The sequence below is a fragment of the Metopolophium dirhodum genome, chromosome 8, assembly GCF_019925205.1.
Source record: "Metopolophium dirhodum isolate CAU chromosome 8, ASM1992520v1, whole genome shotgun sequence".
NCBI classification, from domain to species: Eukaryota; Metazoa; Arthropoda; class Insecta; order Hemiptera; family Aphididae; genus Metopolophium; species Metopolophium dirhodum.
In genome coordinates this window covers 10,741,742-10,756,753 of record NC_083567.1, presented here as the reverse complement: position 1 = coordinate 10,756,753, position 15,012 = coordinate 10,741,742, and the positions used below count along the sequence as shown (strand labels likewise).

General features: G+C 30.3%; 1 protein-coding gene across 1 annotated transcript; it reads left to right on the top strand.

Annotated features, from left to right (window-relative positions):
* The first annotated feature begins 552 nt into the window (after positions 1-552).
* Positions 553-3,543, top strand: LOC132950380 (histone deacetylase complex subunit SAP30 homolog). The gene is made up of 4 exons (XM_061021802.1): positions 553-877; positions 1,537-1,710; positions 1,794-1,982; positions 2,982-3,543. The coding sequence occupies exons 2-4, from the start codon at positions 1,540-1,542 to the stop codon at positions 3,114-3,116; spliced, it is 495 nt and encodes a 164-aa protein (XP_060877785.1). The 5' UTR covers positions 553-877; positions 1,537-1,539; the 3' UTR covers positions 3,117-3,543.
* The last annotated feature ends 11,469 nt before the right edge of the window (positions 3,544-15,012 follow it).

Below are 15,012 nucleotides of genomic sequence, written 5' to 3'. Positions count from 1 at the left end.
GAATATTCTATTGTTAAGGGCGGCAAAATTTGATTTTGCCTAGTTCACTATTTTCGCTTGAGCCGGTCCCGAGTATAATCATAACTACATAAAATAATTAATAAATACATCTAATCATGGGTATAATAATAAATCCATTAGTATTCATAATTGAAAAATTATAATTAGAAATATATTTGACTATATGGAGTTTCATTAAAAATAAACATTTTAATACTATAGTTGAATAAATAAATTGTATAACGGGTCTATTCAAAGAAAATTCATACTCGTCAATATAAAAATAGGTACCAAATTCTTTTTAAATTGTACATGAAATTTTATAGTTTATTGGGTTGTATACGTTTAGAAACTGCAATCAGAATTCAGAATACTCGCAAAGTGAGCTTAGCTTTCATAACTTGTTTCATTTTCATTTTTCATTATATTATTTATTATTTTTAATTTTGATAATTTCATTTCCTTATCAATAGTACTTTTATCAAATTTTATTATCTATTATGGTTCCCACTCGTAAGCAATCAAATAGACAGTATCAACTACGGGATGGGGTCCGTGACAACTACAACTGTAGCATACTATCTTTTCAGTTTATTATCATGTTAATGTGAAAATTGTTTTGTTATTTAACTCGGTACTTATTAGCTATTTCTGAATTTTTTAAGTTGAATCCGAAATCGTGGTGATGTACTGATATACATTTTTTATAATTTATTCACCATATTGTAAGGAGAATTGTGATTTATTTGGTGAAGTGTGAAAATCAATAATTTTACATAACATTTCTCCTTTTAATTAAACGTAATTTAAACACATTACCTACAATATTTTTGATTGTTATATTTGGATTATATTTAACTTATTAATATATTTGCAGGTAAGATAATAATCTAGATATTTTAGTATGTTTAAATATTATGAGTGAAGAATGATGACTGTCTACTCAAATGTTTGAAAATTTAGTCCAAACTATTGATAAAATCAAAATTTAAACATTTTTATATTAGTATGAATCATAAAATAATTATTTAATTATTATGTAAAGTTGTATTCAGATTTTGTATCTATTAAAAGTTATAAATTGTTGTAAATACAGTGATGGTAGGCTGCCCGCTGATCACAAGAAATTCAACCTAAAACTTACTGGAAAACTAATTATCATAATATAATATAAAATATACCTATGGTGTAATTTATTATATTATTATTTATATTTTAAATTTATTGATTATTGTATTGAATGAATAGCTTTTAATTTTATCAGTTTTAAATATAAACATTGATGTTTTTAATTTATAATTTTGACATGTTAACTAAAAAAATTGATATCTTATCTTCAGTATAAAATATAATTAAAAATTTGGCTATGAAATAATTTTTATACTGCTGACTAGGTGCATAAATTTATTATTTTCAATACGAATTAGAAAATTATACCATTTAGTTCTTATTAGTTGTATGTTCCTTTTTCTTGCTCACAAGTAACTGTACACATTTTTTTGATTTTATAATCTAATTATTAGTTTTTATTTTTAGGAAATGAACCAAAACGGTTTTAGTACTGGTGAAGAAGATTCACGGGGTCCACTTGATAAGATTTGCTGTTTACAGGAAGACGGATTTCGGTGTCAACGACAAGCTGGGAACGCTTCTTATAGTAAAAAAATTCGCAACACTGTCAGACAACTTAAGTTACATTTGGACGCTGTCGTATGTTATAATTTGTAGTTATTATTTTGATGTATAGGTACTACTAGTTATTATTGTTTTCTTATTGATTAATATATTATTAGGCAAGACACATCTATATTTGTGATCATCACAAGAGTATGATTCAAAGCGCTAGAACGCTGAAACCATCTAGTCAAGATGAAGCACCAGAGGTAGACTTTTCACAGCTACAGATGAATACGCTTAGGCGTTATAAAAAACATTTCAAAGTAGTGACCAAACCGAGTTTGAATAAAGCTCAAATGGCAGAGGTAATTATTTAAAAAAAACAATATATAAATTAAGCTATACATGTTTTGAAGTGGGTAGTTTTTTAACTTACTATTGAATAGTTAAATATTGATAATAAAAAAGACAATAAAATCAAAATGTATGGTTTTTATCAATGGAAAATATTTTTAAACATTTAAGTTGTAATCTTTAGTACAAGAGATAACTTGAAAATTAAATATTTTTTGTATTAGGATTTGTTGGTTTGTAACAAATTATAATATATATTATTATTCAAAAAATAATAATATGTACTGTAGTAGATTAATTTATATTTAGGTTGATTCACCAAGCATGCTCACCCTATTTTTTCTTTAATAATGCAGTTCTTCAAAATCTGATTTTTGAAATCTTTAAATATACTTTAAGACCATATTTTCAAATTCTTGAAAATTTTTTTATCACCTAAGGAGTCATGTGTCCTGTGGCGATACAAACTTCTGTTTTTCAGATGAGAACCCTTTCTTTTTACCATAGATTATTTAGTGGATTTTTTTTTAATTTTGATGTACCCAACTAAAAATTCTGACAGTAGTTTCTTGGTTATTAAAATGTATATTCTAAAGATAATAGTCTTTAAAAGTAGTTTTACAAAAGTATAAAACAGTTGTAATATTGGATCTAGTATTTATTATATATTGAAAAACAGAAGTTTGAGTCACCACAGGACACTATTTAAGTAGTACAAAAAAATTCAAGAATTAAAAAAATTGAGTACATATTAAAATTTTAAATATCAGAATTTCATTATTAAAGAGGGAAAATGGTGCATGTTGGTAGGGGGGGGGGGGTATTGTATTCCTTGGTGAATCACTGTATCTTATTTAATGGTATATTAAATTAATGTTAAATGAAATGTCTTTTTAATTTTATAAAATTTTAACCACTTATTTTAACATTTATTTTTAAATTTAAATTTAAATTTAAACAATAAATATGTATTTAAAAAAAATGTATTAATCTTGATTTTTTTTTCTTAGACCTTGTTAAACCATTTTAAAACAATATCAGTTAACGAAAAAGAAGCCCTTACATTCTTCATATACACAATAAAGACAAATGGTAACAAATTAGATCAAAAAAATGGAAATAATAATTCAGATACACTGTCATAGTGTAATACTATCTTTTTAATTTGTAAAAAATTATTTATTTTTATTTTATTAATATGTATTTGTATCATTAGTGTTAAAATGAATTTAGAATGTACACAACATTTCCAAATAATCAAGGGGCAAACAATTTATAGATATGTCTACAAATTAGTGATTAAAAATTTTATGTTTCTTGTTAAACCAATAGTTTTATTTATTTATTTATTTACTTATTCTAAAAATGTAATGTTTAAAAACATTTATTTGAACCAAATAATTATATTATAAATTATATGCCTTAATAAACGATAAACTCATTTTGAGTTTGAACTTAAAAACATTTTTTTTTCTTAGTAATAAGTAATAACATTTTATTTATCACACATGTATATCATATTTATTTTATAACTTTAGACCTTAATATTATCATTATAAATATAATTTCAAAAAGTGATTATAAAAAAAATACATTAATTAATAATCATAAATCATTGTTTTTACTATAATATTTTTCTGAAACTCAACATCATGATAATCATTATCGCAATGTTCCAAATTGACTGTACTTCTTGATTTAATTTTTAGTCGTACATTTTTATAAAATGTAATGTTATAACCATAGACGTGCACACGGGTGCAGAGAAAGCAGCTTTCTGCACCTGACAAATAATTTAGGATTTAGTGGGCTAGTGTATATTTATTCGAAAGGTATACTTAAAATATAAATTAAACATATATTAATTATTTAGTAGAAACAATTTTTAACTGAAACGTTAAATACCTCTAATAATATTTTTAATTTATTTTAAACTTATTAATGTATTAACTTAATACAAAGTTCATTGTATTAGTTATATTTATTGGGTCTAATATTTAAAATAAATTAGTTACATACAAATTTATAGATTATCAATTTGTCACTATAGCATGCTAAAGTGGTAGTGTTCAAACTTCAAAGGGACCAATTTAATCAAATGTATAACATAATATTATATTAGTCATTATAGCTATTTATTTTTTGAACATATTTGTATAAAAATATTTACAAAAGTTGAATTACTACCTTATGATATTTATATATTTTTAATATTTAAGCCAGATTGACCACAAAATGTATATCACTTGGCCTCTTTTTGTACAAAGGAAACAAAGCACTTATAATTTATAACAGTGATATATTTATGGAGAGGGGGTGCAACATGGGGCATTCCCCTCCCACAAGACAATTTTTATTCTTTTACTTAAAGTATATTTATTTTTGATTATATTATACTTTTGCATTTTTTTAATGATTTTACAGAGATGTATTTAATATTTCCCCCCCCCCCCAAAAAAAAAAAAATAAAAAAATAGTTTATAGCTCGTCACTGATTTATAAGTATTTTGATTAAGCGTATAAAATAATCAATACATAAATATAAACTATATCTATTACAAAAACTTATCCTACTATATTTATTGCTTTTTTTTGTAGTACTTTGTACTTAAAATGTTTAATATGATGTTAATATTAATATGTTCATTGTGTCTTAGAATAATACAAACTATAGATATTATAGAATGAATAATTCTACATATTTCTATTTATAATTTTTTTTTAGATTCCGAGCAAAATGTCAAATACATTGGTTTTTGCTGTTATACCATTACTTTTGTGTAAGAAACAATTTTTAACAACTAGAAATTTAACATAGTTATTTTATTAGTTTGCACTAAATTAAAAATATTTTATAAAGTAAACCGTGATCATATGTTTAGAATAGTTTACTAACCAAGATCTCAAGTACTTATAGGCGTAATTAGGATTTTGAGCTTATAGGGACTAAAGTCCGACATTAGACAAATGTTCTATAAAACCATTAAAACTCATATGGAAAAATAATAACATCATCAAACACAAAAAGTAGTTTCTATGTAAAATATTAAATAGATATAATATACCTAATACCTCATAATTACAAATGAATTCACTGTCTGTTAAAATTTTAATATATTTAAAATTAAGTAATTAAGATCAGTATAATATAATAGTTAATCTTAATAATAGTTACCTATTTTTATACACAAATATATTTATAGATTTTTTTATTAAAATGTTAACGTTTGTTAAAGTTTTTTCTATTACTTACCATTGTGGTACTAAGTCACTTTTTTGATATTCTAATATGCTATATAGCTATACCTTTAAGGATTTGCTTACTTATGGCTATTATATTCAGTACATTTTTTTAACTAGTAAACTAAGCAACAAATGTTGCCCAGTGAAAATATTTTGCTGCCTAGTAGACTGTATTTTTAATGACTGGGCGACACAATTTTTAAAAAGAACTTTTATACAACCTATATAAAAAAAAAATTAAGTAATGTATAAATTTGTAATTAGATGTATATTTTCATATTATCAATATTAAATAAAAAAAAATGCATTTATTATTTTAGAATATGAGAAAATAAGTTATAATATTTGTTACACATATTTTTAAACGATAAGCTTAAAATAAGCTTAATGTGTAAAATTATTCACCGATAACAATTCAAATTTTAATATTCATTGTTACAAGCTTGGACCAAAATGGTTTACGGTGACATGGTATTGATAGCTAAATAGTTGGTTATATTGGTTTCATAGACATGGGGTATGAAGGTATGTATATGGAAAATCCAACAGAAATTGTAATTCCTATATTATGTTATTCAAAACTTAAAAATATTTCTAAACTTTAAAAAGGAAATAAAGATTTTCTCTCCTTATTGAAGTATATTTCATGATTATATGATTTCAGGCTTGTATAAAAAGCTTAGTTTTACTAATAATAATCAAGACCCATTTTGAAGGAAACCATTTTGGAGGATGTTCAGGAGGAAATTTCCTAGATTAGGTAATAAGTGACGAAGACTAAACTAAATTTTGTTAAATAACAAGTACATACGACCTACCAAAAGAATTTTAATTATAGTTCATTGTTAATTTTTATACTTTGTGCTTTGGGTACTAATATCTTATATATTGTTTAACAATATTAATATCATGAAGGCACTATGGGTAAACTTTTTAAGATTTTACCTCAAATCTTTCAATATTTACTAAAAGAATTATGCTTAAAAGGCAATAAGTCAAATAATATTATATTGAATTATGAATCTGTATCGAAAATAAGTCCAGGTGTAAAAAGTTATACCTAAGTCACTAAGTTAATATCATGACATTTAAAAGGTAATTAGTCACTCAAGACTTAAGTGATTTAAATTTTCAAAATATCATATTGTACAATGTAAGGTAGGTAACTCATATAATTTGACACTTTATAAGAATAATAATTTTAAAATAAAACTATTGAAGAAATGAGAAATTTGTTTTGTCATATGAAAATTTGGGATTGTTGACTTATTTCCTTTTACTTGAGCGCTATGCATATCATTTAATAATATATGTTACTTGAAATTACCTCTTATTTTAAATAAATTATAACTCATTTTTATTAAATTTTACGATTTACTTCTACTTTCTAGTATTAATATTGAGAAAATATTTTTTGTTGCCAATTGAAAATTCCTTAAAATGTACTATGTACTATTGCATTACAGGTACTATCAATTTCTATCATATTACATGGTAACTAAAATACATAAACTTTAAAAAGAAAGAATTCTAAATTTTTTTTTTTAAAAGAGTGGCATTTATTTATTATTTACAATATAGGTTTGAAATTAATTCAATCTTTGCATAAATTCAACAATTTAAACTGTATATGATAGTAAAAAATAAAACTCTGATGTTTGATGTTTTAAATCTCAGACTTGGATTATGCATTGACGCATAAATGCACAATGTACTAAAAGCCAAGCAAAACTGCAAGACAACAATATTTTAATTATAATACCTATTGTAGTATTGTTTGTTCGTAACGAAGTAAGGTATGTCGTATAATATTTCATTACATATTGTTTTTATAAGTTCTGTATGTTGCAGAACAACCTATATGGGCGCATACAGTCATACAGATAAATTCGTGTCTATATACCTACATATGTATAATGTATAATGATATAGGTATAATGTATTATATTAAATTTGTATGCAGAGTGTGCTGGTGAGTGGCGACTGGCGAGCGTTACTGCAAGTATGGCGTATGCAACTGAAGTAGGGACCTATAGGTATACCTACCGAACAAGGTACTATAAAACACTACCTACGTATATTATAAAAAAAAAATTTTTTCCACAGTACAATTTAGATAGGTATTTGATATATAATAATAATATATTATGTGGTTGAGTTATTACTTATAATCTTGTTCATTAGGTAGTATTGTAGTAGGTACTTTTTTAAGTAGTAATACTTCATAACAAAATTGTTTTTCCCTTCTTGAATTAATATACTGTTCGAATAATACCTACTCGAAAGCTTGATTTAATATTTTAATCTATATAATATTATAATATAAGAATATGTAATGATAATATGTTATAGGAGATATAATATGATAATAGAACATTTTCAATCGGCAAATGCCAAATACCTAACTGAAAATATGTACTATACTACTATGTAGTATGAACACGCACCGTAATAATATATTAACATTATGCATAAATATTAATATAGGTACATTTCCACATATTATTATGTATTTATTTTTGAAATCCATCATTAGATAACCGTGTATAAAAGAGGAAAGTTTATTATGTTGCGTACCAACTTGCGTGTGCACACCTACAAAACTAGCGTTATCTTAGTGGTTTAAAAAAGAAAATTGCAATTTGCGGTCGTCTACGCAGTTTACGCGCGCTTTTGCTCATGCACATTGCACACTGCAGGCTGCAGCTGCTGCCATAGTGTGTAGCGTGTTTAGTATAGATTTATGTTGCATCTTATGTTATTATATTATGCACAAAGGAATAATATGATATTATGTCTTTTTTATAAGTGTGTGCGTATAAACACGTCACGTAATGGTGCATCAGCTGCCCAATGGGTTTTGTCGGTATAGACAATTATTCTAGGACGAAGCGTAAAATATTATATATATATATATTATAGTTATGGTATTAAGCCCGTGCCCCGTGCAAAACAACCGTTTAGCAATATCGGTACACGGACAAAATGGGGGTGATTGGTTAACAATTTTCCTCGTGACACATTTTATTGAAGATTATTTTATAAAAAAAAAATGGAAATACTAAGATATTTGAATTCGGTGTCACTAACAAACACGTGTATCAGCAGCGCGGTTGAGGCGCATAAGCACATTTTAAATAGTATAAGATATGCGTTTTGATCGGTTATAACTTATAAATTATAACCTATAGGCTATTTTTTTTATAACTTATTTTTTAGCTAACTGTTTGGAAACAAACCGTGGATTACGTTGTTCATAATATCATATTCTTATAGATACCCAATCGAATTATGACTGGGATCGATTGTTGTCCTAAATTCATATCGAACGAGTTATACGAAAAATATAAGTATTATTATGAAAAAAATTATGACAGTCTACTTAATATTGTAATTTATAATTTATATTATATCTCGACGTGCCGTGCAGGATGTGTGCACAGCATTTTCGTGTGCTGTGTTCGGTTTGGTATATTTTTCATTTAATGTAATATCATATATTGTAAATATTTCAAATTATTTCGTACGCGGCGGCGAAACGATCGTACGACATTTCGTGTGCGCGCGGCGGCGTGCATTTCGCCCGAAAGGGTATATGTACACAATATAATAATAATAATAATATATAATATTGTAATGTATTATACAATATACGTACACGTAACGTGTAACGTGTGTCGTCGCGTGAGTGTATGTGTAATGCCCTCGCACATATATATTATATTATAAATGTACGATGTGTGTGCGCACCGTACGTTGTTATACGTTATACGTTATACGGCGGCGGCAACGACAGCGGTTGGGTGCGAGGGGGGCGGGTGGCGGTTGGAAGAGTGGCATTATAAACGGTGGAAAAAAGGACAATATGACTATGGAGAGAAAAAAAATATATACGTGTGTGCGCGCGAGTGTGTGCGTACGCGCACCCGTCGTGTGTGATATACACGCACGGTATATACGTATACGTATGCTTGAACGCACATGCACACACACACGCGCGGGCGCGCGCTATAGCGTTATATACCATACACTTATATATACGTATAATATTATGTTTTATGCTGTGCGAGCCTGCTGCTACACGGCGGCCCGCGTGCGTGCGCGCGAGACGCATGTATGTGTGTGTGTGTGTGTATGTGTGTGTGTTGGCTCATGAATTATTCGCGCGCGGCCCAACGGATTTCGAAATAACGCCGTCGGATTGGCCGGGTCCCGCGGTCTATATAAAATCGACCAATGGCGGCCGGGCGACGGGTCGAGTGCCGCGCGGACCCCCTGTTCACCGCGCTGCGTACATACAACAGTACTGCCGACCGACCGATATACACACGTCCATCTGCCAGGTATTTATATATGCGCTTTTTTTTTTTTTTTCCTAATTTTTCTCACTTTTCTACCTCTACGACGGTACGTACGTACGTTCTGCAACAGCACAACGCATTACTGTCTTCCTGTCGCTTCGATTTGGCGACAACAACAACAACATATCGCCGTCGTTTCGTTGTTGTCGCGCGTCGTCCGTTTTTTCGCTGTCGCGATACCGCTGTTTTCGCTCGTTTCCGACACCGCGATAACACTATTGTTATACCGCCTACTCTACCACTGCTGCTGCTTCTGCTGCGTTTTCTGGTATTTGTGTGTGTCCACACTACGAACACGGAATCGCAAATCGTACGATTTACTGGTACGTACCACGCACATACCCCGTCTGGGTAGAAAAAAAATGCACTTAAATTTTCGTTTTTTGCGACTTTTCACCGCGATGGCTGCACGTTCGGCCTGAGGTTGCTTTTCGCTATACCGACGGCGGCGCCCAGAACAAACGCAAAAAACAACGATTTCGCCGTAGATATAGATATTCATGCCGAACGTCAACGGCGACGCCTCGTCGGTCCGCTCGCGTATGATTAGTAATAGTAATAATAATTATCTTCTATAATAATATGGTACGGTAAATATGTGCCCGTCTAAAGGGGGTATAACCTTTAACCAGGGCGCTTTTCGTATGTATTCCAAGCGACTATTTACGGGCACTCTCTCGTTATAGGTACGGCTTATCTATCAGCCGTAGGCGCCGCCGCCGTTTTCGCGTTACGTTCGCCACCCACCCGCCCGTCTGCTGTGTTTACACTTTATAGTTTTCTGTGACAATCGTGACATCTCTCCCGGCGAGGAAAACGCATCGAGCCGGCCGTGCCGAAATAAACACAAAATTTCGCCATCTCATCGTTGTACGCACTACGGCGCATAGGCAGTAAGAACGTTGTTCTTGTCTCACGCAAGCGCGCACATAAAAATGGCGGCAAACCGATTGCAAAGCGAATCCGTCGGGCCCGGCCGTGGCGATTTTTCCGCCGACCCGCTTCTGATTTCTCGATTTCTCGTCACCGCCGTGCTATCAGAAAAAAAATTTGCTCGCCGAGACGACGACTTGCGGCTGTTGAGGGCGGCGGTGGCTGCAGTAGCATCGTACAGTGGCGGCCCCCCGCAAAAGTGATAGCAGACGCGTAGGCCCGCGGGTGATCACCGCGCGCAACAACAACAAAAACAACAACCGTACCGCTATGCGCGTTATCTATAGTATTATAATGGTTTACCATTATAATATCGTTTAACGTTGCTCGTTTGCCGCAGCCCTATTGATGACGCTTTCGGCGGACGGAATTATATTATTATTATTACATATTATACTATTATAATATTATTACCAGCGAGATTTATGGGGGTGGCCGCCGCGTAGGTTGGTGGTAGGTAGACCGAGAATTATTATTATTATTATTATTATCCGGCGCCGTTGTCATGGAGTAATTTTGAAACCAAAAACGCGCGTTAAACCTGTCCGCCGCCGCCCCCGGTTCGTCTGGGTGGAGGGGAGAGAACGCGCATGGAGGAAGGTGTTACCGACGGCGATGATAATTGACACAACGAAAAACGGTCGTTGGGATATTTTATCATCGTCTCGCCGTCTCCGTCGTCTATTATTAATTATTATATTTTTACTGTTATTAAAATCGTTTCTGCAAACGACGCGAATCGTTTATCTAACTTGCACTATTGTTTTGGCCACAGTCTAACTTCTTTTGTCCGTTTTGTTCGTTTCTAGCTCCAGAATAATTTAATATTGACGGTGTATAATCTCCAGAATCGACCGGGCGCAGACCAGACTTGATCTCAAGAGTGTTCTCAGTGGAGTTTAAATCAAAATATACTATAACATGTAAGTATATTATATTTAATTTCTAGATTTCAATCGTATATTATATTATTTTAACGCGTTTGCGGTAAAAACACGGGTCGACGACGACGATTAAAGCAACCATGGTCGCTATAATTACACCTACTGTTGTTATTATTACTATAATATTATTATTATCATCATCAATTAGGAGATGCCCACATAATATATTATTATTATCGACGTATTAATGTTATTTATCGCTACGCGGTGGTGTTACGTAACGTGTTAACTCTGTCAAGTCGGCAAAATTGTACTATATTATTTTATAACTACTACTAATGTTTTATTTGCATTGCCGTCATATTTTACTGCAACTGCTGTGTACAAGTGTTTTGTAAAAGATTAATACGAGAGTATTGTGTGTGTGCATGTTCAAGGAACACACGACGTCATCAGACTTAAAAATAATTGCCATCTTTGTCGTCGGCTCTTCGTTTTTATCGTTAGCACATTACCATGTACGGGTTTTGTCGCGTTATGGCGCGGTGATGTTGGCAGGTATTATTATTATTATTATTATTATTATTTTGTGTGTGTACAAAACTACAGCCGACGTTAATTGTTCCCCAACAGTGTCGGTCTTGGTCGGCGATCGATCGGCCGGTTAAATGTCAATAATAATATTTTTTATCGTTCCTCGCGTACCTACGGTTGTCGTCCCATAGGACGTGCCGGTTTAATGCAATAATAATAATAATAATAATAATAATTGTTGTACGATAACACAATTCTGTGTGGTTTCCACAACAAGTTTTATGTAATCGTCGAGCGTTATATTATACCGCACGTAGGGACGTACCATATGTACCGGAGGCGACTTGTGTTCACATAACGACCGAAAAACGGTTGGTAGATTGATAGGGGAACGTTAGGTGCGTTTCGGTCAGACAGATGGCGTTAGCATACCGAGCACGAAACATTACGAAACCATTGATACTACTTACCACCGAAACGTTGGCGTCGACTAATGGGGACGCCGCTACACACCATAAGCAAATAATACGAACCATTTCCGTGGGTTTAACAGTTTTTAAATTCTTGTACACAAATCGTGTGTTCATATAATATTCATCTCTCTCGTTTTCGTCGACGACGATAATTTTTCAAAGTTCTAACTCGTTTCGGTAAAATTCGGTAGGTACGTAATAGTAATAATATTTTGATACAAATATATACCATAATATATCTATATATATTACATTTTAATAACACTGTCTCATTAGTGGTTATCGGGATATTGCTGTCCGAGAAATAATATTATTGTCGTTTACGAACGTGTGTTACACTTTGTTTGTCGTCCACTAAGCCGAAATATTTTTATTTATAATTTTTTTTTCGATTCCCGGAAGAAGACAAATTTGTAAGTATATACTTTACCATTGCGTTACAAACATATTTTGTTAGGTATATTATATTATTATTATTTAATTGCCAGCTTAGATTATCATGAATTTAATTTCTAATATAATTTGTTAATTCGTTTTGTTGATGATTTTGTGTATGGGCCGCTGCGGTGTACCGAGAGGAATTAAAATAGAATCTCGATTTATAAAATAACTATTTTAGGGTTGTTAGGTTTCAAAGGAATTACTTGATATGACGTTAACATATAACATATTGTGTCGGTTTCAGAACAATTTAGTGTCTATTTTAAATAGCTTGTGTTTTCCTTTTAATTGCTGTTTGTCGACTTGTCGTCTTGTTACATTTTAATTAAGTATATATTAATATTTGTTGTTTAACTGTATATGTTGTATTTGACCAAAACTATTTTAGATTTATTAAACAAATTTTTGGTTCCTTCAATTTTAACCTATTGTAAAAAATATTGTAACATATTTTGGAATCTAAAATTTAGGTGAATATTTATGCGTAACTGATTTTTATTGTTGTTCCAATAGACAATATTTATAAAATTGTAAACTTAACGTCGATATATATCAAAATCGTGTGTACAATAATCAAATAGTACTAATTAATAATATGTGACTGCAAACATAAACATGTAAACTAATGTGTATGTCTATAGTAAGACTACAACGTTATTTACTACCACTATTTTATTAATAGTTTTAAGTTGTACATAATAAGCTTATGGTGTGTTATTAGTTGACAGTGTTTTTATACAGTTTTATCATGATTTTTGGTATTTGACTCGTTACCTATTTGGAATACATAACTTATATTAAAATGCTATTAACGAGAAATATCCATTAAGTGAAATATCACATTTTTAATTTACTAAAACAACCAAACCAAGTATTTTTTAAATTAAAATTATGATGATAGGTACTTAATAAGTTATAAAAATGATTAAATAAATATTTTTTGGCATCAATGAATTTTGTCAAGATGTCATTACTACTACCTAGTACTACCTATTTCGAAAAACTATTTTTTCTGGGTATTCCATTTGAACACCAATTTATCTTACATGAATAGACTTTAGTTTATCATAATAATTTTCATATCTGTTATGTCTTACAGTATAGATATAAATTAACTAATGATTGATTAATATGTAGGCAACTGATTATAATTTCTGCTAGGTATATTATTTTTATTATCACGCATTACTTCCTTAAGTATTTTCATACATATACATTTTGAAGAAAAAAACTACAATTATCCTTGATATATATATAATTGTAGATCTAACTGTATAGTTTACATGAATATCACTCTTTTTACAAAAAATTAGAAAATCAATTATTGTAATTTCTATATATTATTATCTTATAAATATATATTTCTATACATTAAAATTCAATAATCTACTTGCTATATTTTTTTAACGTATGGTATTTTACTCCAATGACATAATTATTTATTACCCATCTATTCGATAACCTTATTAGTTATTATAGTATTTTTAGAACTAATGGAATTATTATATTTGAAATAACATTAACACAAACATTATATTATTATGTGATACGCCTACTGATTTTATATATTTAATCAATTTTTTTTCATTACTTTCTTTTTGTACGATTTGTGCAAGTATTAAAAATTCAAAAACGACCATATTAATTATTAAGATTTAAAATAAACAAATAAAATATTTCAGCGGCAGGCAGGTGTATATACACGTATATAGGATGGAAATGAAAATATTATTGATCATATTATTATTATTATTATTATGTAATCATTATTAATTCTTCACAATTATCTCGTCGATTACAAAGCATATCTTAATGTCAATAATTCGTTTCGGACGGTGAGGAGGACGACAAATTATCCAGGATTTCGTGCAGCCATGTGCACGAAATCATTGATTTAAATGGCGTTGTGTATTTATAATCAATGATAAAAGGGCGCGCACAGCCCAGGCAGTAATAAAACTCTTTGCATCCCTGGTGGCAGCACATGCTGTGCTCGGCCGGGCTGTGCTGTGCTCCTCTTTACGCCGTTTTACACCGCAGGGCGACCAAAATCGCAGATTCGGTCAAACATTCGTTTGTCAGGGCCGACGGTGATCTAAAATTGTGTCTTCGTTGTCGGAATTTGTTCTTTGTCCAAAGTATGATTTTCATTTTTGTCATTGTCGTCTGTTG